At 28.5% G+C, this 25,189-nt stretch overlaps 2 protein-coding genes across 3 annotated transcripts in view; one reads left to right on the forward strand and one right to left on the reverse strand.

The window, feature by feature from the left end:
- LOC111613330 (solute carrier family 41 member 1-like) overlaps window positions 1-25,189 on the reverse strand; it is a 92,755-nt gene that overhangs the window by 23,944 nt on the left and 43,622 nt on the right. For both annotated transcript variants that reach the window (XM_023354681.1, XM_023354682.1), the window contains exons 2-4: window positions 23,858-24,073; window positions 20,094-20,595; window positions 967-1,074 (exon numbers count right to left, since the gene is read on the reverse strand). In XM_023354681.1, coding sequence (XP_023210449.1) covers window positions 967-1,074; window positions 20,094-20,501 — 516 coding nt within the window. In that variant the 5' untranslated portion in view covers window positions 20,502-20,595; window positions 23,858-24,073. The remainder of the gene's footprint in view (window positions 1-966; window positions 1,075-20,093; window positions 20,596-23,857; window positions 24,074-25,189) is intronic.
- On the forward strand, window positions 24,597-25,183 carry LOC111613331 (histone-lysine N-methyltransferase SETMAR-like; the record flags this gene model as incomplete). The annotated part of the gene is made up of 1 exon (XM_023354683.1): window positions 24,597-25,183. A coding segment is annotated over exon 1 (414 nt), but the record flags the coding sequence as incomplete, so codon positions are not given.

A 25,189-nucleotide genomic window follows, 5' to 3' on the forward strand; every position in this document is an offset into this window, starting at 1 on the left:
TTTTTTTTGTTTGTTTTCCGTTTATGTCGCGTCGCGCGTATAATTTGTACCGTTTCCCTTCCGTTTCCTTCCTCGGTGCCTCCTGTTAGCCGATGGCTAAGTTTCCGGCGTCTGATTGGTCCGTGACAGTGTGACGGAGTTGGAGGGAGTTATAAAAGCGGGTGTAAGGAGTAAGAATGAGGACTCTTGGACTTTTTCGAGAAAGAAAGGGAGAGAACCGCAGACGAAAAAGGAGAGAAGAGCGACCGAGAAGAGAGTGGACCGTTGGTAGAAGAAAGGAAGTTGCGACTCGAAAAGAAGAAGATTCCCCATCGAAGCCCACAATCGGACCGCTACGACAGAACCCTTGCAAGTCCCTTAGGTACTCCGTCCACAATATTTTTATTTTCGGATCTATATTTAATTGTCGAAAAAGAACGGGGCCTCGCGTGAGGAAGGTTAACGGAAAGGGGAACGTCAGGCTATTTCGTTATTTGTTACCATAACTGTCGGGTGTTGGACTGTTTATTGAGATATATATTGTACCGCGTTTTTCTTTTACTAAAATAAACCTTTGTTTGCCTGATCACACGTGTCTACCGATTTTTCATTGTCCTTCCCTTTGTTCTTTCTATCGTATATCTGTAACCGCAGACCACGTGCCTTGCGGAGTTCACATCTGCTAATGACAATTTAACATACCAGTAGCTAAAAGAATTTGTTGTTATATAAAAAATTTTGCTAAAGTAAAAAATGAGTTTGTTTATTATATTCTCTTCTCTTGTAAGAATTTATTTATTTTTTGTTTTAACAAATAACATCTTATTTAAATAAATTACATAAACATATTTTCATATATTTATTTATCAATAAAAACAGATAAATCTTTATATTTTATGCATAAATATTATATGCTAACAATAAATCAATTAAAAAGATCGTTTTTAATGAGAGTTTAATCTATAAATATTTTATAAAATATCTTACTTGTGTAGAAAGTCTGGAAGCTAAAGTCATTTCCAAATTTCCCTTCAAACCCAAAAGAGCAGGAACAAGAATAAATAGTTCTGATACTTTTACAAATACTGGCCAATGCTAAAATAAATAAAAATAAACACGATTAATAAAATAATTTATATCACTTTATTATAAAATAATGTTATAATTTTAATAATATGAAAATCACTTAAAAATCATAAAATTAGTTTAATAAATTCTAATTCTGAATTCATTTTTTTCTTTTTTTGCATATTACAGTAGATGAATAGTGTACAATAAAAGCCAACTTCACAGAAAAAAAGACAGTTGTTCCTGAGATGTGTAAAAGGATGTAACGAAAATGTTTTAGCTTCTGTTTTTAAATATGGAGTTATTTTGGCAAGAAATGTTCATTGTATTTTTTAACCATATAGTGTTATTTTTACTATTATTTAACCATATGCATTTTTAACTGTATACTGTATAAACTATGTATAGAATGTAAGAAAAACTTTGTGAGAAAATTTATTAATCCTAACAAAGAACATCTTAATTAACAAACAATTGAGATTTTAGACCTCTAAAATCTACTAATTAGAGCATTTCCTGTATAAAAGAATTCCTACTTAAATAAGGAATCAAATAGCTATAAAAAACATTGTTACAAGAAAAATATAATAGTACATATTTTTGTTAAATATTGTTTTAACTGAACACCAAGTAAAGTTTCACAAGAATTTCATGATAGTTTAATCAAAGTTGGGAATACTCCACTGAAAGACTTTGATAGTTCTAGTGCAGTCTGATAAAATATAAATAATATAATATCAATTTTTGAGGACCTGTTTTAAGTTAATTCAATAATTTATTTTCTTTCTGTAAAAAGTTAATTTTGCTGTCATAAATTTTGAGCTATAAATTTTCTTCTTTTCTCAATAAACACATCTATCTAAATATGTATATAAAGGTAATGCATTGAAAATCTAAACATCAAAATTCTAGTGCAACATGTTCTAGTGTGTCAAAAATCTGGATTTGACCATCAAACAATGGATATTCATTCTTTCAATAGTAACTTTGTTTATAAACATCTCAAAGCCTGATGATTATTATAAATCTGGTAATGTTGCCTGATTAAATCCGTAATCATTTGGCCTCACATTGCTGATGTTCTAACACTCATTTAGAAGTTCAATCATAATTTCAAAATTAAATTACATGTTAAATATGTCTTCACTTTTGCCATATTCAATCACCAGGAACAACAGTCTTCCACTGCAAAGATGGCTTTTCTTTAGAGGCTATGCCTCTGCAAAAACCAAGCAAAACAGTAAAACAGGGATGGCCAACACGTAGACCGCGGTCGACCGCAAAGGTTTTGAAAGTAGCCTGCGAAGCTAAAGTTGAACAATTTGCTTTCACTTAATGTTTAAAAATCTTAATTCGATAATTTATTCTTACAATAATAGACTGTCTGTGCAATGTACCCATACTGTTTGTATTTATCCCGATGAACAATGAAAATGAATGTTAACGCATGTGCATATAAAAATGCTAAAATTGTTTGCCCATATTCATAGTTGCCCACAGACTACATTTTACTAAAAAAGTAGCCCCTAAGGGATAAAAGTTTGGCCACACCTGGTCTAAAAGTTCTCTGGTGACAAGCCAAAACAATTAAAAATACAATATTTCTTTTAAAAAAATTGACTGACAAATTTACACATTAATAAAAAGTACATAAAAAGACTAAAATAAAAAACTAAAATATTATTTTTAAATTACATGTACTTTTTGTTTAAAGATAATAATTCTGTAAATTATATTTTAAATCTTTCTAAAAGTATTCCTACATTCCTTGTGAAATACTGGCTTGAACTTGAAACATTTAAACTTGAATTAGTATTAGTAAATTAGTATTTTAAGTACTGTTAACTATAGTTAACAGTACTTAAAATACTAATTTACTAATACTAATTCAAGTTTAAATGTTTCAAGTTCAAGCCAGTATTTCACAAGGAATGTAGGAATACTTTTAGAAATGTAGGAATGTAGGAATGTTTCAAGTTCAAGCCAGTATTTCACAAGGAATGTAGGAATACTTTTAGAATGTAGGAATACTTTTAGAATGTAGGAATACTTTAAGTACTGTTAACTATAGTTAACAGTACTTAAAATACTAATTTACATGTATATTTGAAAATCTGAACAAAGTGAAAGCTGAATAGGACCAGCTCCAATTAGTCAAGATTTTCAATGCTTCACTATATAGAAATATACAGTAAATAGTGTTCATTTGCTGAATATACACACTTGCAAAACAACTCATGGCTTAAAACATTGTTCTGAATTTGGATAGGGCTACGAGATGTGAAATTTTAATCAGAATGTTAAAAAAGATTCACCATTTCTGGATCAGTTTATTTTCTGAGAGGAGTGAATTCATTTCCTTCTTTACATCTGGAAATATTCTCAAGAACCTGAATTTACAGAATAAGGGCTATTAGCCAATGGCAATTGTTAAGGTTCTGAATAGTCCAATTTTGGATTCTTGTGGTTTGATGATTGCTGCTGAATGTGCCAAGTCTATTTCCTTGATGTCCTCATTGCTTTCAGTGATAGTGTTCTGACTATTGATTTTTATTGAAAAAAGCATCTTACAATTCACTTTATATTCTACTGGTATCTCATAATCCACCAACTTACAAATCGCCTGCTTTCAAGGTCCTTATAAAAAGAACCTTTTCCCACTATTCCAATGCCATCTCTTAGGCAGTAGAAAATATGATTCATTTACTGTATTGCTACCACATTAGAATACTGGCCCAGCTTTATCTCCTCATTGATACAACACTACTGTTCTCATTTAAGTTCTAGCTCCAAGGAGACTAAGTGTACAGAACAGTCACTAAAAGAATTCTTGAACAAGATATACAAAGATATAGCTCAATGCTCCAATTTTTGAATTGCTTAGAAAAGAAGCACAAATGTATTCTCCTTAATCAGAAATGACAAAGATCCTACTGATGAAACTACTCTTCTGGGCATTTGCTCAATACCTTTATACCCATGGTTCTCAATCTGTGGTTCGTGGAACAAGGGTGCTCTGTGAAGCCACTACAAGTGTTCCGTGAAAAAATCAAATATTACAATTAAAAATTGTTGCAAAAGAAAAATCAATACAATGTAAAATCATTTTTGTATGGGAATATAATCAGCAAATGCCAATGTCCTCATCTACTAGACAGAGTGTGCTTGATTTCAAAAAGGTTTTCCACCCCTGCTTTAAAGCTAATATATTGTAAGTGTTCTGCAGAAAAAAATGTCAAAGTTTAGTGTTCTCCAACTTCAAAAAGATTGAGAACCACTGCTTTATACAACAACTAGCAGACCCTGCCATGCATTGTTGTGGCTCAAAATGTATCTATTATAAATGTATAACACTTCCCCCAGGGGAGGGAATTTTTTGAAAAATTCATTCTTAGTGTACATTCTCTTGACGTACCCTATTGAAACGCAATCAAAAACGCAAACAACCACATCTAAAATAGTACAATAGAAGCCAAGTTCTTCACGGTAAGCCTTAATCCTGTCCATCACCCCTAGTGGGGGAATTTTGACACGTATATTATATAAAAACACGTGCGTATTCGAATGCAGCGTTGTGTCAAAATTTCAAAGGAATCGGTAGGAACAAACGAACATTACATTTTTATTTATATAGATAGATAGATGATGATCTGCTTTAGTTCATCCTCATAGAAAAGCAAACTTAGGTTGTCATACTCGTAGCGCCATCTGTTGGACGTAAAAGCCTTAACCCTAGATAATATCTTTTAATTTATGAGTGCTTAACGGAATAATATACAGCCTATGTCCACCCTGAAGTTCCATTCTAAATATTGGTGAAAGAATTTTTGAAATCGGATGAGTATTTTCGGAGATTACCCCTACATACAAACATTACCTCTTTATAATATTAGTATAGACAAGATAGATCATCCCTTTGAATATATTGATGCCAAATGTACATCTCTGAAAATCAAGATTAATTAAGAACAACAGGATTCAATCAAAAAATGCCTGACTACAACTACCTTGTGGTCTTTGCCTCTGACCAAAACATTGATGTGTTTTTTTATAAGTCATATCTAATACATTGTGCATCAACTCCTTCTCATCTAAAATATCTGGAAATACTCAAAATCTATAAAGCAATTTGTAAAGGAACTGCAGTTAATAATACAGACATGGTGCCATTGTTTTGCATATAGGGCTTTGAAGTAGTATAATTTCATTTAACATCTCAATGTTATTATTACACTTTTATTAATTTTAATCTCCTTTTGTTACATGTTTACTCATTTATGTAACCTTTTTGTTTATATTTATTTTGTATGTAATTTTTTTAAAGTTATTTTCTTTAGATATTTTAACTATTTTTATGTCTTTACTTTAAATTTTATGTTAAATATTAACCAATTTATGTATTCAACTCTTGTGCATGCAATAATAATATAATTTAAATCGTTCAATCATTTTTATTTTTAGTCTATCATAAGAACCTGATGATCTTTAAGTAAGATCAAAAACGTAAGTTTATTAAATTTGTTTTTTATTACTAAATTAAGGTATATTTTGAATCAATTATAGTATACTCAGTTTTTTGAAGTAATTAATCTACTTAGCATAATTAGAAATAACAATTAAATCCATTCAATACGCTCAAAAAGTAAAAGTACATAAAACTAGCTGTTACCCATGGCTTTTGCAATTTGATAGAAATAATCTTCCCTCGGTACTTCACTAAGATTCTCAATCATTAGTTGTTACTAATTTGGTAAAATTACTGATTTTTGTTTGTTTCAAACTATGGATTGCTAATGCACCTAAATTCAAGTTTCAAATATTATGGGATTCCAAGGTATGATAAATCTGATTTTAATTTTTTTTTTTCAAAACATAAAATGACAGTTATCTGAAAATTTCTAAAATATAAATATTTACAAAAAAAAAAAAAAAAAGAGTTTCAGTTACCCCAGTATTTCTTTGTAAACCACATTTGTGGTACTGCCTTTCAGGGCTAAGACTTTTTAAGCCCTAATTCTTTCCCTCTCCCCCCCACAGTAGAATTTCCAAATATCACTTTTTAGTGTGCATCCTCATTGTTTACCCTACTAAAACACAGTTAAAAACAAAAAATTGCTTCTAAAATAGTATAGTAGAAGCCATTTTTTAGGTTAAGTCTTAATCCTTTCCCTGTCCCTGTGGGGGAATTTCGAAAAATCCCTTCGTAGTGTGCTTATTCATGATGTACCCTAACTGTGTACCAAATTTCACCTCTAGGTTCAGTGGTTTGCTCTGGGCGATGATGAATCAGTCAGTCAGTCAGGACATGTAATTTATATATATATATATATATATATATACCTGTAGATATACATATTTCACTCTGACTATAGCAGGGCTTCTTCAGTGGACACAATTCATGGCATTGTTTGCATCACAAAAACCATGAATTTGATCAAATTTTATAAAAATTAAACATTTATAAAAAAACAAACTAACTTTGAATAAAAAATATAAAGATCCATAAGTTTGGTACATATGAAAAAACAAATAAATTTTATTTTTCTAATTACATTATTAGTCATTTCAAGATATATTTAAAAAATCTGAAATAAATAAATTTTGCATCAGTTAATATTTATCATTAATTTTCACTTGTAAGTGCTGTATAACTGTTCTTTTTGTTTGCTTTGTTGAATTTTTATTTGTTTTTGAAGATGGAAACAGCATTTCTAAATATGTTCAAATAAATTTAGAGACTGACTTTATAGAGAATAGAAATAATCAAAATTAAACATTTATGGCAAATTCGAAATAGTAAAATCTTGATTTAATGGACAAAATTATCGTAAGTGAAAATTAACAGTGTGTTAATTCTAAAATGCTTTTTATATGTAATTAAAAATTTTTATTTATTATAAAAGCTTTTTTTTAAATCCAAACGTTGCTGCTCTTAACTTCACTTGACAATGAGAGTGTCTCGATATATCATCATCCAAAGATGAATAAATAGGAATTTTTTTTGTTTTTTCTTGCCAAATTTAAATTTTGTTTTCTATTTAAGAGCGAAAGAGCAGAGTACATAAGTAATAATACATATGGAAAATTTTTCTGTGAAATTAAACTTCTCATACACACTTAATTTTAATTACACAAACATATCTACTGCAAAAACAAATAAACTGACTAATTTGTCAGTTTTTAACACATGTATTCAGAAAACCTACTTTATTATATAACAAACTTTCAGCTTTAATAGACACCCCCCTCACCTGAATTAGTCCATAAAACAGGTTTCACTATAATTTGCCATAATTCGATTATGGCAAATTATATTATCAGTTAAATTTAAACAACACTTTAAATTACCAGATATATGTTCTTGTTCTTCAAGTTTTGAAATTAACACAAAATAAATTGATTAATTAAATTAATGGCTACTTAACAGAAAATTGTTTTGCTAAACTTTTGTGAAATGAATGGTTTAAGACTCAAATAAAATAAGAAATTTCATACTTTTATAAGAATGTAATTTTTCCCTGTAGACTCTTATTTATAAGTCTGAATTTAAAAAAATATTTAAGATATTTTATAAATATTAAAATATATTCATTCATTCTTCAATTCATGTGGATTAGATGACGTCATTTTTGATAAGATTATAACTATTTTTCTCATCACTATTCATTTAATTTCTTATGTCTTTTTCCAATTTGTGTTTGCAAATTTTTGAATACAGAATTATTTTATTTATTATTTTTTAAGCAATTATCATTATGTCAATAGCTTGATGAAAAAAAATACTGTTTTGAATATTCATGCTTTGTTCATCTGTAACATTATTCAGAAGTTACAGATAAATTAAAATCGAATATTCTAAGAAATTCTAATTAAAAAGAAATAAATAAAAACTAATATAAAAACAGTAGAAATCCTCAGAGTACTTCTGGATTCAATATTATTGTTAAATCATTCCATTTAAGCAATTCATTTTCACAGACAAACAGAAATTATTGTTCTGTTATTTACTTTCAATTAATAATAGCTTTTTTCTCATTGTTTTTAATAAAATCGTTTTTTTTTAAAATAAATCTTGAAGTATACAAAAACTAAATTATATAAACAAACTGTCTTATACAGCTGATTATCCAATCAGCTGTATAAGACAGTTTGCTTAATAGCTAATGAGAAATTAACAAATAATAAATGATACATTTTTCTACAAGTATTACTTCTCATTAATTGCTTAAAAGGCAGTCAAATAGTAATTTGAATTATTTCATTATTAATTATTGGTATACTTATATACAAATTTTATTAAATATCTACAAATGTGAGGCAGATAATAATAAGGGTTTATCACACCAGTGATAATAGGCACAAACTCTCAGAAATCAAAGTAGAACATTTAGTTAGAGAAAAAGGAGGCGTACAGTAAAATTAACTACATAAGTATGAAAAGAAAAAACCAAAATGCATTTCAGACCATTGGAAATAGTCCCTCTTCAGTTTGTATTAATTTAACAGGGTTAATATACTTAAAACTATACAAGATAAAGATAAACACATCACTATAACCAGCGGTGGCCTTATCCATTGCGAGGCTCTGGGCGGCAAATCTTTGCGAGGCCCTGGGCGGCAGATCTTTGCGAGGCCCTTGTCCTTTGTGCAAAGTATGTGAATTGAAACTTATTAATATTAATATATACTGTACTATAAATTAAATTTATTTTATTGTTATAAATAATAGCCAAGGATAAAATAAAAAGTTTTAAATATCAACTTTTTTCTACTTGGTTGTTGCGCGAGGCCCCTCCAAGAGCGAGGCCCNGGCAGATAATAATAAGGGTTTATCACACCAGTGATAATAGGCACAAACTCTCAGAAATCAAAGTAGAACATTTAGTTAGAGAAAAAGGAGGCGTACAGTAAAATTAACTACATAAGTATGAAAAGAAAAAACCAAAATGCATTTCAGTTGGTATTAATTTAAAGGGGTTAATATACTTAAAATTATACAAGATAAAGATAAACACACTGCTATAACAGTATAAGCAGTAAACATCATCAAAGGAGACAGGTGTAAAAAATCTTCATGATGTTGCAAGGTGGCATGATGTACAGGTTACTGATACAAACAGTTATGAAGATTTTTTACACCTGTCTCCTTTGATGATTTTTACTGCTCATACCATTATAGTGGTGTGGATTTTTACTGCTCATACCATTATAGTAGTTTATCTTGTATATCAATAGTTTTAAGTATATTAACCCTGTTAAATTAATACAAACTGAAGAGGGACTATTTCCAATGGTCTGAAATGCATTTTGGCTTTTTGTTTTCTCATACTTATGTAGTTAATTTTATTTTACTCCCCATTTTCTTTTACTAAATGTTCTACTTTGATTCCTGAGTATTTGTGCCTATTATCACTGGTGTGATAAGCCCTTACTATTATCTGCCTCACATTTGTAGATATTTAATTTAATTATACCAAGGACTAAAAGCAATTTTTGTAACAATTTTGATACAATTTTATTATTATTTTCTTTTTCCTCTTTGTAACTTATTTAATTTAAAATCATTAACACAAAATGTTATTGACAGATTAAATTCATTGCAATTTAAAATTAAAAATTTATATATAAATTTAATTAAAAAGTTTATTAAGATAAACTTTTGGGCTTAATTTTTTATAAATTAATAAGAGGGGGGAAAACAACAGATTATATTTTCATTGAATTATGAAATGAAATAGATGAGAATGTTCACATAATTTATCTGGATGATGATTATTCAAAACTTAAATACTTTTCTAAAAACAAAATAATGAATTTTGTGTGTAACATAATCCTAAAAATTGAAAAATATTTATTTTTTAATATCAGCTGTTTTCTTTTTAATATTATTAAAAACAATAACAATGAACAATTAAAATTTTATATATGGCATATAAAATGCATAATTTAACAAATTAATGGAACAAAGATTTGTTTGTAATCCATTTTTTGAAAGTTAATGTAGCATTTTCACATGTTTCTAATCTCTAGTAAAATCGTGAGATCTGAAATCTTAACATTTTAAAATAAATACATTTTACTTCATTAATAAGACAATTAATGTCTTATTTTCCAGTGTGAATTGAATCAAATCAATAAACATTTTCAAAAATAAAACTTTGTAAATCATCTTAGAGTTACATAATCTTCAGTAGTTTATTAGAAAATAATGAACAATGTTTTCTAATAAACATTGTTCATTAAGACAATGTTTAAAATCTTGAAATAACTGAAATTTTTCATTAATTTAATTAATACTTTCTGAAACATATTGTTGATTCAAATTATTATACTCGTGACCCACCAAATATTTCATAATTTTTTGTGACCCCTTTTTTAATAATAATTTATATTCGTTAAATTATAATAAATTGATTTTTTTATTATTGCTTTATTTTTTTATATAATAATAAAATAATAAAGTTATGTTTTACATTTATCTATTTAAATAAGATTCAAACTCCACAATTAAACATAAAAGCTCATTAATTTTTAACAAAAATAAAATAAGAAACATTTAAAAATTTGTAGAAAAAACAAAAAATATTCGAAAATACGTACTTGCAAAAAGCAGCAAATTTTGCATTGCTGCTGAAAACAGGGGAGGATTTTCTGCACGAATTTGTATGCAAAACTCCAAGCATTAATAGTTTTAATAGTTTCTTAGAATTACTTTGAAATAAAAGAAGTAAATAGTGCGGTGTAAGTAGCATATTTGCATTTATTTCTTTTGTACTAACAAAGTTGTATGTAGGAAAAAATAAGAAATAAATAAAAAAACTAAATACAAAAACTTTATCTTTCACTTTTCAATATGATATTCGGTTATACATCAATTTCCTTTTTATTATATTCTGAAGAAAATTTTGTGTAATTTGGCGGCCCCCGGAAAACTTCTTACGGACCCCCAGGGGGCCGTGGCCCCCCTGTTAAGAAACACTGCTATGATATATATGAAAATTTGTTATAATTTTTTTAAATAAAAAAGAGATTATTCTCTATAAAGCAAATGATTTGACAGAGAAACAACTGTTTCTAAAAGTATTTAGTTTTGTTTTAACAGCCAATAATGCAAATGCCAAAAAATATCCAAAGAAATTGCAACAAATTATTGAACAAGGCTAATTCATGACACACCAAGTTTTTAATGAAAATAGTACAAGTCTTTGGTGGAAAAAAAATGCCCAAGAGAAGATTTATTTCAAAAAAAGAAAAAGCTGCATCAGGTTTTAAAGCATCAAAAGAATGAGTAACATTACTTATGTATAGTAATGAGTAAGGAGCTCACATGGTAAAACCCATGCTAGTTTTGTAAACTAGCATGGGTTTATAAATTTTATAAATGCCATGGGTTTATAAAAAATTTATAAACCCATGGCATTTATAAATTTTTAGGATTATAAATAAAATACTTTCTTACTGGAACTACAATATAAATAAAAACCAAAAGCCTTTAAACAATCCAGCAAATCGTTTTTTAATATCTTAAAAACACTTTCAAATGCTTTAAGCGATCATCCTCAGTTATCAATTTGAATTGAACAAAGAATTTGAAATTACGTAAAATAAAAATTCAAAAACCAGTTACATAAATATACGTTAACATTTAACAAGCTTAAACAATTGCAAAATTTATACAAGTTAATTAAAACGAAATAAAGAAATAAAATAAAATATATACATCCAGTAAAAATTATCTTAATTAACCTTCCCGCTTATATAAACTACGTCAACTCATTGTAGAAGGATTTCCATGCCGATGACAATCCATCAGCATCCCTATGATTAATACAGTTTGTGTGCAACTGTGCCTTGTGAATTTCTAGTTTTTCCAGATGTTTCACGGCTTGCCTGGATCTTGTAGCCTTGATGATTGATGCCTGATCCCAGAAGACCTCGATATTCTGCTGCTTGGCAAAAGCAGCAAGCACCATAGAGTCTATGTTTTTATTCACCGAGTGCTTATGTTCAGTAATTCTTTTCTTTAAGTTTCTCGTTCCAGCAAATCGTTTTTAAGATATTAAAAAACGATTTGCTGGATTGTTTAAAGGTTTTTGATTTTTATGATTATGTTACACACAAAATTCATTATTTTGTTTTTAGAAAATATTTCAGTTTTGGATAATCATCATCCAGATAAATAATGTGAACATTCTCATCTATTTCACTTCATAATTCATAAATCCCTCAATCCTTGAGTAATGAAAAATCTAAATAAGAGTGCCTTATATAAATAAGAGTTACCTGTATATAGGATTATATAGGATCACAAATAGAAAAGCTTGGATAACTACTGATTTATTTAAGAAGTGGTTTCTAAACTATTTTGAACCAAATGTAGAAAACTACTTAAAGAAAAAAATCTGGATTTTAAAGTTTTACTAATATTGGATAATGAACCAAGCCACCTGAAAAATTTAAATTACGCAAATGTTGAAATAATATTCTTACCACTGAATAGAACTCCTTTACTCCAGTCATTAGATCAGGAAATCATAGCCACATTTAAAACTCATTATATCAAGCACTCGTTAAAATGAATTGTAAATAAAATAGACAATGAATCTACCAAAGTCATACATGCATGAAAGCTGTTCATAAGTTTGGACTGTATTAATCTTATATCTTTGTCTACAAAAAAAATAAAACCATCAACATTAAATGCCTGTTGGAAAAATTTATGGCCAGAGTCAGTTCAAAACTCCAATGTAAATCAATCCAGCAGAAAACAGAACTGAAGCAATACTAAAACTTGCTAAATCTGGGGGAGGGAATGGTTTTGATGACATAAATCTAGAAGATATCCAAGAACTATTTGAAGAAGAAATTGATGAAACAAATTTGGTTGGAATGGTATCTGAGATCAACCAAATTAATTCAGAGAATGATAGTACAGATGAAAATACCAAAGCTCAAACTTTTACCCTAAAAAGCATACAAGAAGGGATAAATTTGGACAAACAATTGGAACTCTACTTTCTAAATACAGATCCTTCCACTGAAAGAAGCATAAAGTTTAAGAGAGAACTTCAGAAATGCATGGTTTCATATAACAAAATTTATAAAGGTCTTTTATAAAAAAGAAAGTAAATGAAAATATCAGATTTTATGAAAAATTTAAAAAAATGAAGATGTTGCTGATCAAGATTAACAAAAAAAAAATGTCAAAAGTTGAAAGTTTGTAAAAAGTAAACATCCTTGTTTAATTAAAATTAATGCGTGATACAGTACTTTTAATTGTAATTGTTACTTAATTATTGATTGCTTTAATAAACATATGTCTCTTAGTAACAAATAAGAATAGTATACTTTTGCTAACTTCTGGAACCGAACCCCAAGTTTTGCATTAGTCCTTTGTTTCATATAGCACATATTTGTATAACACAGCATTTTTTTAGAATGTATCTACCATGTTACACAAGGAATTCCTGTATCTCATTTTTGACCAATAGTTTACTTAGAACTCTGTAGAACTTATGTATTATTGAAGATTTAAACATGATTTGTCAATCAAACTATTTTATGTTCAAAGGTAATATTTACCTCCAAAAATGTAGTTTACCTATATTATTCACCCTTTGCTTTTAATGTATAAGCTATAATGGAGTTAGAATCTAGGTTTTATACCACAAAACAGTAACTATACTATGCCCTCTGTTTTGGCATAGATATGTGGACAATATTCTAATTGGTTGATAATATAAAAAGGAAAAATTTACACCATTCTTTAATTATATTAATACTATCTTTAGTTATATTGTTCACTTTAGAATATCATGTTACTTAATTGTGTATATCATAAATATCATTTATCAATATTACTTAAACATTTCTACCAACAAAAACTCACTTTTTCTTTCATGATTTTAGGAAATTTAATTCATCATCAAATTTACCATTAAGAAGTTCCCTTTCAATATGGTCCATTTCTTAAGTCAGCTATTCACATATTCAAAGAGCTTAATCATGTTGTTCTACACTGACTAGGGAAATCTTCCAACTTATATATGAAATAAAAGATGTTTCAAGAGCTAATAAATGTATTGGTTTCTGAGAAAAACAAAAAGAATTTATTTTTTGTGTTCAGCCCCCCAAATGCCAAAAAATGGCTCAAAATTTTTAACACATACATTTATATAGGAATCTCTGACTACCTAACCAATTTCCCTGTTGATGAAATGATAATAAAATGATGTATTTTGTTCCTCTCTATCTCTATAACTGTGATTTGAATGTAATTTACAGATAAACCTATATTTTTTTATTTTTAATATTCACTGGCTTTTCTTGCAGGTATTTTCTGTTTATAACCAATTGTGGTAATTTTTGGGAGAAGTATTGCAAAAAAAATGTTAGTCACTAAAATTATGAAGTTTTGCTAATCTTTGCTTAATTTTATGTAGCCTTGCATTGTTAATTATATAAAACTTATGCAATTTGCCTGAATGAATAAAATTCATATATGTGATAGGATATTATTCAACTTTTTCATTACAAAGTCCTGTAGAAAATTTCTGTCATAACAGTTGTGCATGAAGCTGATATCTGTGACTATACTAGATGTTTCTGTGGTAATGCCAGAGTGAGAAGAGAACTTGAAAATATTTGCTGGAGAAAGATCAAGACTGTGGGTGTGATGAGTTGTGTATTTTTCATATTGTATATATGAAATAAAGAAACATTCAGAAAATAAAAATATTGCCTATATTTTCAGAAGTTATTTGAGTTCATATCCTACCATCTTCATTAGTGTTCTGGCTAGAATTGTCTAATATTATGAGTTTGTGCATAAGGTTAAAAGCTGGGATAAATTTCAAGTTCCTGCATAGAAAAATAGTTGATATAAAGACAACAATCAGAAACTGTTAGAGTAGATATTCACTTACATTAAACAACCTTTACAAGCAGCAAAAACTTAATTACTAATGCATTGTTTGATTTATTGTGTTATCTGAACATGATCATTAAAAATAACCAAAAACATTAATAATTAAAAGTTTTTTCTGCTTATAAAGGTTATTTAATGTGAATAAATGTTATAAGGACTTTAAGCAAGATCATTTTTTGCTGTTTTCCTGAATGAACTTTGCAGTGAAAATATATTTATCTTGGAATGGTTTATTTTGCACCATTTATGTTAATACCGTTACTTGTTCTTTACCAGCAACAGGCAAATTCAATGACATCCACACTAATAATTCCAAGTATTCCAGATATTTTGGCTGGTTTAGACCAATTCTGTGGAAGAGAAGATGATGCATCTCTTCAAACATATAGCTTGTTTAAGTGGATGGACTGACACTGAGAGTCTGCCTATGGTTAACATTAAACTTAAAAACAGTGCTAGATATTGGTAAAAATCTACTGGAAGTATAAATGTGAAATGAGTGGTAGCTGCATTTAACAAATGGTTATGTAACTACCACTACTACTCATTCTACATTGCTGATTTGTGGCAAGAAATGAAAGCATACATCCAACATAGAGATGAAATTCAATCCATACATGCAGGATAAGGAACATATGATTGAAATTTAATGTAAATGAGACAAAATATGAAATTTAAGTAAAATATGTAACAGTCAACTGAGTCAAGCTAAACTGGATAAACAGCACCTCTCAATGAACAAGCTACTTAAGGATATCACAGTTCACGAACAATTTGCTAAGAACTAAGAGAGACATTTTGAACCTCTTAATCAAAAGATCAACCATAAAAGAAAAATGGATGATAATTTAATGGAAAGAAAGTCTAAAAGACCAACACCTGCTCAGAATAATAGAGCCTAACCAGAAGATACTCTACATCCCTTAAGCACAACAGTGAGTGTTATGGTTATCAAATATATGGATATATCATTTAAGATTGCAGAAGTCTCAAGTCATGAAAATTATTACACTAAATGTAAAAAGACAGATTACAGCACAAGAGATCATATAAAGATAGTCTCCTTCATCCATCCATCATGTTCCTTACAATTCATTATTGAACGTCTTGAGCAACTTGTGAACGATTTTAGTGCACCTCTCTGCATCATTACTGATCAAGAAACATATTTCACTTCATGTGCATTCTCTCATTTCTGTATCACTCATGGAATTCAATGTGTGTTAATATTGAGTTAGCATCTCTAAGCAAATGGTCAAGTCAAAAAACTTCAATGTGTTTCGTTATCTGCTGACCCTTATCAAATTTCTGACTGTAGATCAATCAGTCTGGATCAAGGTAAGTTACATTACATTACCTCAATCAGTCGGTAAGTTACATTACCATAGTGCATGCTTCCAGTTAAAGCTATTTAATCTTGTAAATGAAGATGAAATTTACACTTTTTGAAGACAAAGGACAATTGCCAGCTCCAGAAAGAATCCTTATATTAGTTTATGACATGGTTGTAGAGATATCAATACTTGGAATTAGAATATCTTTATATTAAATTTTTTATTTCAAGATTACTTCTCCAGATGATAAAAAAATCCATTACGTTTGATAATCATTCATCACTGCCTTCCTATTTATGTTGTATTCATCATCTTTCATCAAATATGAATGATTATGTTTAGTTTCATTGTGAATGAAATTATTCAGTGTCAGGATCAATAAATGTAAAAATTTGTGTAAAGTAACAACTGCATAGTTGCTCTCATGGACGTGCATAGACACTTCTATGAGAGCAACTATGCCTAGCAGCCTAGGCACTTCTATGAGAGTGCCAGAGTGAGAGCGAGCACAGGAGATTTTTTGGGAGAGAATGATTGGGACGTTGTGATAAGCCGTGTATTTTTCATGTCATATATGTGAAAAAAAGAAACTTTAAGGTAACAAAGAATATAACCTAGGCAATATTCTTTGTTACCTTAAAGTTTTTCCTTAAAGTTACTTCTTTAAGGTATTCCTTTAGTTGAGAATTCAATATAATTTTGTAGTTCCAATTCCAGAGATGCATTAAAAATGATGGTTATGCATTGTTAATATCAGTTCATGTCAGTAATAAATACTTGAAAATTAGGACAATGAAATATTGGTGCTGGACATGAGCAGATAACACTGTGGAAAATTATAATATATAAAAGTATGTTAATTTAATCATCATCGAATAGAAACTTTATAAATATTATACACTTTTTATAATGTTTCCACTACAATAATAGTAACAAAATTCTTCAAATCAATAGAAAACATCACCTAAATACAACAAAACATCAGAAAATATTAGAAAAAGTTATAATATTTTTTTCTAAACTGTGTTTTGAACCACAAATACTACAAAGACAAAAAAAGAAATTACAAACATTACCAAATCATCACAGCAATAGCTGGGAAAGTTGTGCTACTCTGTAGGAATGTAAGTCATTATTTTTTATTTCAATTTTGGCACTTGTAGGGGCAGACTCTAAAATATCATTTATTTTCTATATGGGTTAGAAGGTTTCCTTTGTGAGTTGTCTGCAACAAGAACTCCAAAGTATCAGAATGGATTTATTCATAATAGCTTTACTAACTTCAAGATCTATATCCCTACTGTTTATAGGAACTTTCACACCTATTAGCTAGATTATTATGTTCTCATGATTTAAAATTACTGTACTTATGTTTACATCACCATTACTAAAGATGTTCTTTTCTAATGATAGAGATACACAGATAGTAATGGAAAAATCTGATGTATATAGCTTATTTCTCAATAAAGGAGTAAACAATACCATGTTTTATATTGGGGCACTGCTATAGCTCTCTGTACATGTATCAATGAACATAAAAGAGTTATTACAGCTAATAAGCTAAATACAACACACTCCTTCTAATCCAATGATGTTACTTTTAGCAGAAATTACATTAATTAGATATAATAAAACTTGTAGTATACCATCAACTCAAGTTTCAAAAAGCTGAAATTATGTGTTATAATTATTGATCCATGTATAATTGCATTTAATACCAATATTTTATTTAAAAAAAAGTTATTAAATACAATTATGTATGAGGGTTGTCCCAGAAGTACCCGACCTGACATAGATGGCAGTACTTGTTTGAAAAAAAAAACGACTGTGTTTGAAAGTATTAACCTTATAAAGCTTAAGTTTGAAGTTTGAAGACGTTATGTTGTATAGTATTTTTTTGGCAGCCATAAATAATGAACAATCTCAGTGAATTTGTAAACATGGAAAAAATTTATCATTATATGATACAATACTTTCATTTGAAAGGTTTCAGTCCAACCAATATTAATTAAAGCTGAGCTAGATTCTACTCTGGGGGAGTTTGCTCCCTCGTTTACAACAATAAAATATTGGGTGGCAGAGTTTAAACGAAACCGAACAAACTGCCAAGACAAACATCGTAGTGGTCGACCAAGTGAGGTGACCATGCCAGAAGAGATGGAAAAAATCCACAAAATGGTATTGGATGACAGTCGACTCAAAGTGTAAGAGCTAGCAGATATGGTAGGCATTTCAAAAAGTGCTGTACATCACATTTTAACTGAAAATTTGGACATGAGAAAGCTGTGCGCAAGATGGGTGCCGCATTTGCTCACGATGGGACAAGAACAGTGTCGTGAGGGTGTTTGAATCGAGTCTTTGGCAATGTTTTGCAGCAAGAAATCCGAGTTTTTGCGTTGATTCATAACCATGGATGAAACATGGGCCCATCACTTCACACCTGAGACGAAAGAACAGGCGAAACAATGGACTGAAAGGGGAGAATCAGCTCCAAAGAAGGCGAAAACAGTTCCATCTGCTGGCAAGGTCATGGCATCAGTTTTTTGGGATGCGCCCAGGAAAAACAATCAACAGCAAGTATTATGCGAACTTATTGCAGCGCTTGAGTGATGAAATCAAGAAAAACTGGCCACATTTGGCGAAAAAGAAAGTATTGTTTCATCAAGACAACGCACCAGTTCACACATCCGTTATTGCGATGGCCAAAATCAATGAGTTAAGGTTCAAATTGCTTCCTCACGCACCCTGTTTGCCAGATTTAGCCCCCTCGGATTATTTTCTCTTTCCAAACTTAAAAAAATGGCTTGGTGATAAATGATTTGCCAATAATGAAGAGGTAGAGTCTGAGATTGATGGCTATTTTGAGAAGCTCAACAGTTCTCACTATAAACAGGGGATCCAAGCTATTGTACATTGCTGGAAAGGGATCCAAGCTATTGTACATTGCTGTATCGAGCTAAAAGGAGACTATGTTGAAAAATAAAGATATGTTTTACCAAATTTTTTGTGTCTTTTAGGTCGGGTACTTCTGGGACTACCCTTGTATAAATCTAATTTTAAATTCAAATTGAAATTTATTCTATATGATAAAATTCTGCTGTTCTTAGTTTTTAAATCTCCATTATAAACAATGTTAATAAGAGATATTATGTACATGAATTAAATTCAAAATTCTTGAATTCATGACTTTTGATGTAGAATTTTCATTATTTGATTTCTGTCAAATAACAGAAATGCATTCACAAAATAATTATCTAAATATATTGCCGATGATTTTGTGTGTTTGAAAACAAATAAATAAAAATACAATAATTAGAATAAATTAACAACATTGATAAACCTGATTCATAATTCAAACCAAATGATCTGCCAAATCTTATCATGCCTATTGGACTATTACATGACTAAGTTAATGATTAGAATCTAATTAATTTGTCTAGAGGCAGACAATTATACCACCATCTTGTGTTATTTTTAATAATAATAATAAATTAATTTTTTAATTTAGAATTTCTTGAAGAAAAGAATCAACCCAAAGTGTAACTCGGACCCACAATTCCTGCTTACTGTGCAGATGCGTTGCCATTTATAATACCCAGACCTCTGCCAATCTTCACTTCCAGAATTATTCATTTAGATGTAACCATACTGGTTACTCATGACACCAAATCATTAACTTACCCAATAATAGCTTTTTAATTTGGCAGGTTATTTGGTTAGAATAAATTTAAAAAATAAAAATGTTCAGTAATCTAGTAAAGTTCCAAAATTTCTAAACAACTAACCTGAACTTTGTCTAATATCAGTCCTGCTACAACGGTTCCTAATCCAGCACATAAGAAAGGAATAAAAACCTGCAAAGCAACTGCTCGAATTGATTCATGTGGATGAATTTCTGTTGGAGGGTTATCTTCGTCTTTTCCACTCGTAAGTGTTAAAGTAACTTCATTAACTTCTTTGTCTTCCATTTCTACTGTTTCTTCTCGTGGACTATCTTCTCTGAATACTTGTGAGACTATACCTTTGTCTTCGTCATCTTTGGATTTCACAGTGCCATTAAGTACACATTCGCAAACTGAACTGTCATCTTCAGCTCCTGCTAGAGTAAGTGCCAACAGTTCGGCATGCTCACTATCTCCTCCAGGAAAAGCTGAAGTGGACATTTCATTCTCCATAGCAGGATGAGTAACCATTGTGGGCAGTAACTGTTCTAATACTTTATTAAGTGTTGAAGCCAGTTGTGCTGTTTAATGTTAAACACTTGTTCCCTTTACATTCTTTAAATGACTAGAAAATATAACATTTTAAAAACAATATAAATTATAATCTTTTAAATATTTTAAAGATCATTCTAACATCATTTTTTTTACATAATAGTTTCATTATAATGTGAGTGATCATATATTAAGAAATCAAAACAAATAATGATACATATTAAGAAACAACTTAAAATGTGTAGCTTTTTAGATGTGCTTTTTAAAATATTGAAACACCAAATTATATAAACATAGCTAACTCATTTGTCATGTTATATCTTAACATAACAATATATGATTTTTCAGATTGTATTTCTAAATTATGAAACTAAGCTTATAAAATATAAAAATCAACTTTTTCAAGAAACAAAATAAAAACTTTTTCTTTCTAAAACTTTGAATAAATTATATTTGAAAAACTACATAATTTTGATTACTATGTTGTTTGTACATCATACAGCATTTCTAATAATGCCATATGATACAATGTCCAATAAGGGAGAAATTGTTCTTTTTATTTTTATGGAAGAAATCTGTTTGGCATTTAATTGGTCTGCAATTTGAAAACCTTGTAGACCTATAAATTCCCACTGTCATCTGTCTGTTGGTCTTTCCTTAATTAATGTCAAGATTGATGTTAGGTAGATGAAAGTCGAGACCAGATATAGAAAGATTATGGCAGGAGACCCAAATTAACTATATATGAACTTCCAGTCCAAACTGGAAGTCACATTATTTCAATTCAAAAATTTCCCCCTGAAAGGAGTTAGATAGATGACCCGCATGATTCTATTGCTAACAGAAAAGTATGATGTACAGAGAAAAGACACTATTAATTTGAGGTGGCGAGCATATATTTTAAATTTAAGAATTATTAAAAATATGATTAAAATTTCAGCCAAGCATTGTGATGGCATCACAATAAATAATTGCTCATTATTTTAGACATTTTTTGCAAAAATCTATTGTTTCAATAATTTCAAAGTCAATTAAATACACATGTGTATTCACAACAGAATGTGTACTTATAGCTTTAGTGTTAATAAAGCTTGTTTACATCAGATCACATTATTTTTGTAATCTTGAACTCAAGATGGTGAATTCTTTATAGAACTAGCCATTGGTTCTCTAGATTCATGGATAATTCTTATTGAAGCACTTAAGCTTCTTTCATACATTATTTTCAGGTTTTACTTTAACTATAGTTTAATTACATTTTCATTGTTTTCATTAAGTACTGTACATGCCAACTGATAGTTTTTCTGAAATAGCTTAAATTACTAAATAATAACTCATAACATTAATACATTTGTTACCAAATAGGTGAAATTATATAAGATAATGTCATAATTTTATTTGAAAATTTCAAAAAATTTTTTTATTCAGTCATGTTTTTTGGTCCCTTGAATTCTGAAATAATGAGTTTTTACTGTAATAAATTTGGATATGCTTCTGAATGATTATTTTTAATAATATATTTCATCATATCAAGACCCAAACATTTGTCTTAAATTATCAACTAGAACATCTTGGTCTATTCAAATACTTCTGTTCCATCAAAACATTCTTCCAAATAAAGATACATATCTTGATAACATTTGAATAAATATTATTCATTCAAATATGTGATTTCATTCATATATAACAAACTTAAAATATTTTGATAATTTTTATAGACTAGACTTTAGCAAACACTGCTAATAATTACCTCTTACATTCTATTTTTGTTAAATGTGTATCAAATTCATATTTAAAAAAAAATGTATTTATTATAGAAAAACTTAATAAAATCATAATATATTGTATTACTTAAAAACTAAAGTCAAATAAAAAGTTAAATAGACTGCTTACTTAAAAAAACCAAACAAATATTCAATCAACATTTTTGGATTTTTTTTTGGCTTCCTTAATTAAATAAACTATCTATTTAATTTTTGATCTCACATGGTGCCAAGTTTTGCACATTTGCATAAAGTCAAAAACTAACAATAATCAATCATAAATTTAACTTTTAATTTTTCAGTTACAGTCCTATAAATGTCAGATTACTGAGGTTGTTTTCCATATCATCATAATACAGGAAAATTTAAACAATTTTTTTGTATAAATATGATGGAACTGGAAAAATTATATCTCCCTGCATCACACTATTCTATAATGTGCAAATATTTTGATAATTATGAATGTTAATTATCTGTATTAAACTTAATATAACTTTGCTCTAAACTAAAAAGAATTAATTAGTTTTATACTGTAAACAAAATTGATTATTAATAATATAATTTAAGAGAAATTGATAACACAAAACATTTTTTTTCCATATTATTAACTATACGATTATCATCTTTATAACATTTATAAATCATTTTAAAATTTCTTTTCTTCATTAATTTCCCAAAATATACTAAAATATACCATTAATATAGTAAATAAAAATATAAATTATTTGTATATATGTTATATTATATGTTGTAATACTGCATTTCTTTTAAATTTAGCAAAATGATTAAATTCAAATTATATACAATAATATAGTTTATAAATTTATTTATAAAAAAATATTATTTAAAACGACAATATTTACAAAATGTTAATTTTTCTAAGTATCTCCAAATAACCAAATTTGTATTATTTTATCTTATCATTCTATATAATACATAAAGAATTTTCAGTATTTTTAATATTACATTGAAGCCAACACTTTAAATAATAATTATAACCTTAAAGTAATAAATTTATCAACTAACTTAAGTAAAAATTAACAGCATGCTTTTGTTAATAATTATAAGTAATTCAAATTCATACAAAAATAATTAGAGAAATATCAAATGTCTATATGTACTGTACTTTAAGTTTAAATTATAAATATATTGGATCTATTAAATTAAATATAAAATATTAAGAACAGTAGTACAAACTTCAATGCTATCTGAAACATTTGAAATGGCTTGAAATTACATATGTTTTTTAGCCATTGCAAAACATCTTTAAACTTTTTACACGCATTACAAAATAATATCTCATATTGGAAATTGTTAAATATAAATATTATTATTTCTAATCAAAAAATATTGAATTTGAGATTAAATTTCCAATGATTTTAAATCTTTTCAAGAATTATTGCTAATTCTAAATATCTAAATGTTTAATAAAACTTTTATAATTATATTATAGTTTATTTAATACTACTTTAATGAATTATATACAGTATATTTAACTTCAGTTGTGATAAACATTTCAAATAATTTATTTTAGTTCTATTCTCTTATTTAATAAATATATTAAATTCTTACCTTATCACTATAATTTTTGGTGCAAGATTAATACCTTGCAGCTGTTGGCCAAAAGCTTCCCTTTGATGTGTAGTTGTCGTTAACTTCAATTAGTGGCCTTGTAGCCACCAGAAATTTAGCCACTTCACACCTCACAACTTTATCCACTGTTAAAGTTGCTTCAGTAGAAAAGATCAGCATTCCGGATACAATATGGGTACAGTTCATGACGCTGGGCTAATATTAAAATCAAATAATTAAAATCTCTTTTAAAATATTAAATTTGTATAAATAAATCAAATTTATTAAAAAGAAAATTCATATCGTTAGATACATTTTATTAAAAGTATTACCAATAAAAATTTTATGCATATATATAATTTTTACACACGCACATACGCACACACACAAAAGAAATAATGAACAGAATTGAGTGAAATGCTTTCAGTCATTATTTTGATCATCAGCTCTTTCAAAAGAAGAATCTTAGAATGCAAAATGCAGCATATAGTATTCCATACACATATTTCAAATATTTAAATTTGTAAATTTTTAGCATCTTAAAAATTAAAGAAAAATACAGGATAATTAACAATTAAAAATAATAATAATTTTTCTTTATTTTTGTTTCTTTGCAAAGAAACAGCTTAATAACAACAACACGGTTCCATCAGAATCAAAAAAAAAAAAAAAAAATTTTTCTTTATTTTATTTTTCTAAAATATTCTCATTTGTATGTATCTTAATATTAGGTTGGGGAAAAAGAAATCCATTATTTTGTCACTAGATGGCTGTAGTGATACATATCTCATAAAATATTGATGACACAAGTTCAGACTTGTGCTTATTGGAAAAGTGACATTCTGTACTAAAAAAAATTCTTTTACAGTTTTTTGATTGGTCAATTCAGTTGTGAGTTATAGGGTGTAAAAGATGGAAGTTAACAAAGAGAAAATTAGGTATGTTTTACAATTTTGCTTCGATAAAGGCGAAAATGCAAGCCAGGCAGCTGAAATTGTGAATGGTGTTTATGGTCCTGATACTGTCACAGCCAATTATGTGCAATTTTGGTTTCGTCAGTTCCGTTCTGGTAATTTCGATGTTAAAGATGCACCTCGCACAGGTAGGCCCGTTGTCGAAAATGTCAATAAAATCATGGAAATGATAGAAGTAGACTGGCACGTTAGCACTCGTAGCATTGCCCAGGAGCTAAAGATTGACCATAAAACAGTTCTAAACCATCTGAATAAAGCTGGATTCAAAAAGAAGCTTGATGTTTGGGTGCCACATGAATTGACGGAAGAAAACATTATGGATCGAATTTCCATCTGCGAAGCCTTGGCCAAACGGAAC

The sequence above is a fragment of the Centruroides sculpturatus genome, unplaced genomic scaffold (assembly GCF_000671375.1).
Source record: "Centruroides sculpturatus isolate CEXI.00-Female unplaced genomic scaffold, Cexi_2.0 scaffold1796, whole genome shotgun sequence".
In the NCBI taxonomy this organism is placed as follows: domain Eukaryota; kingdom Metazoa; phylum Arthropoda; class Arachnida; order Scorpiones; family Buthidae; genus Centruroides; species Centruroides sculpturatus.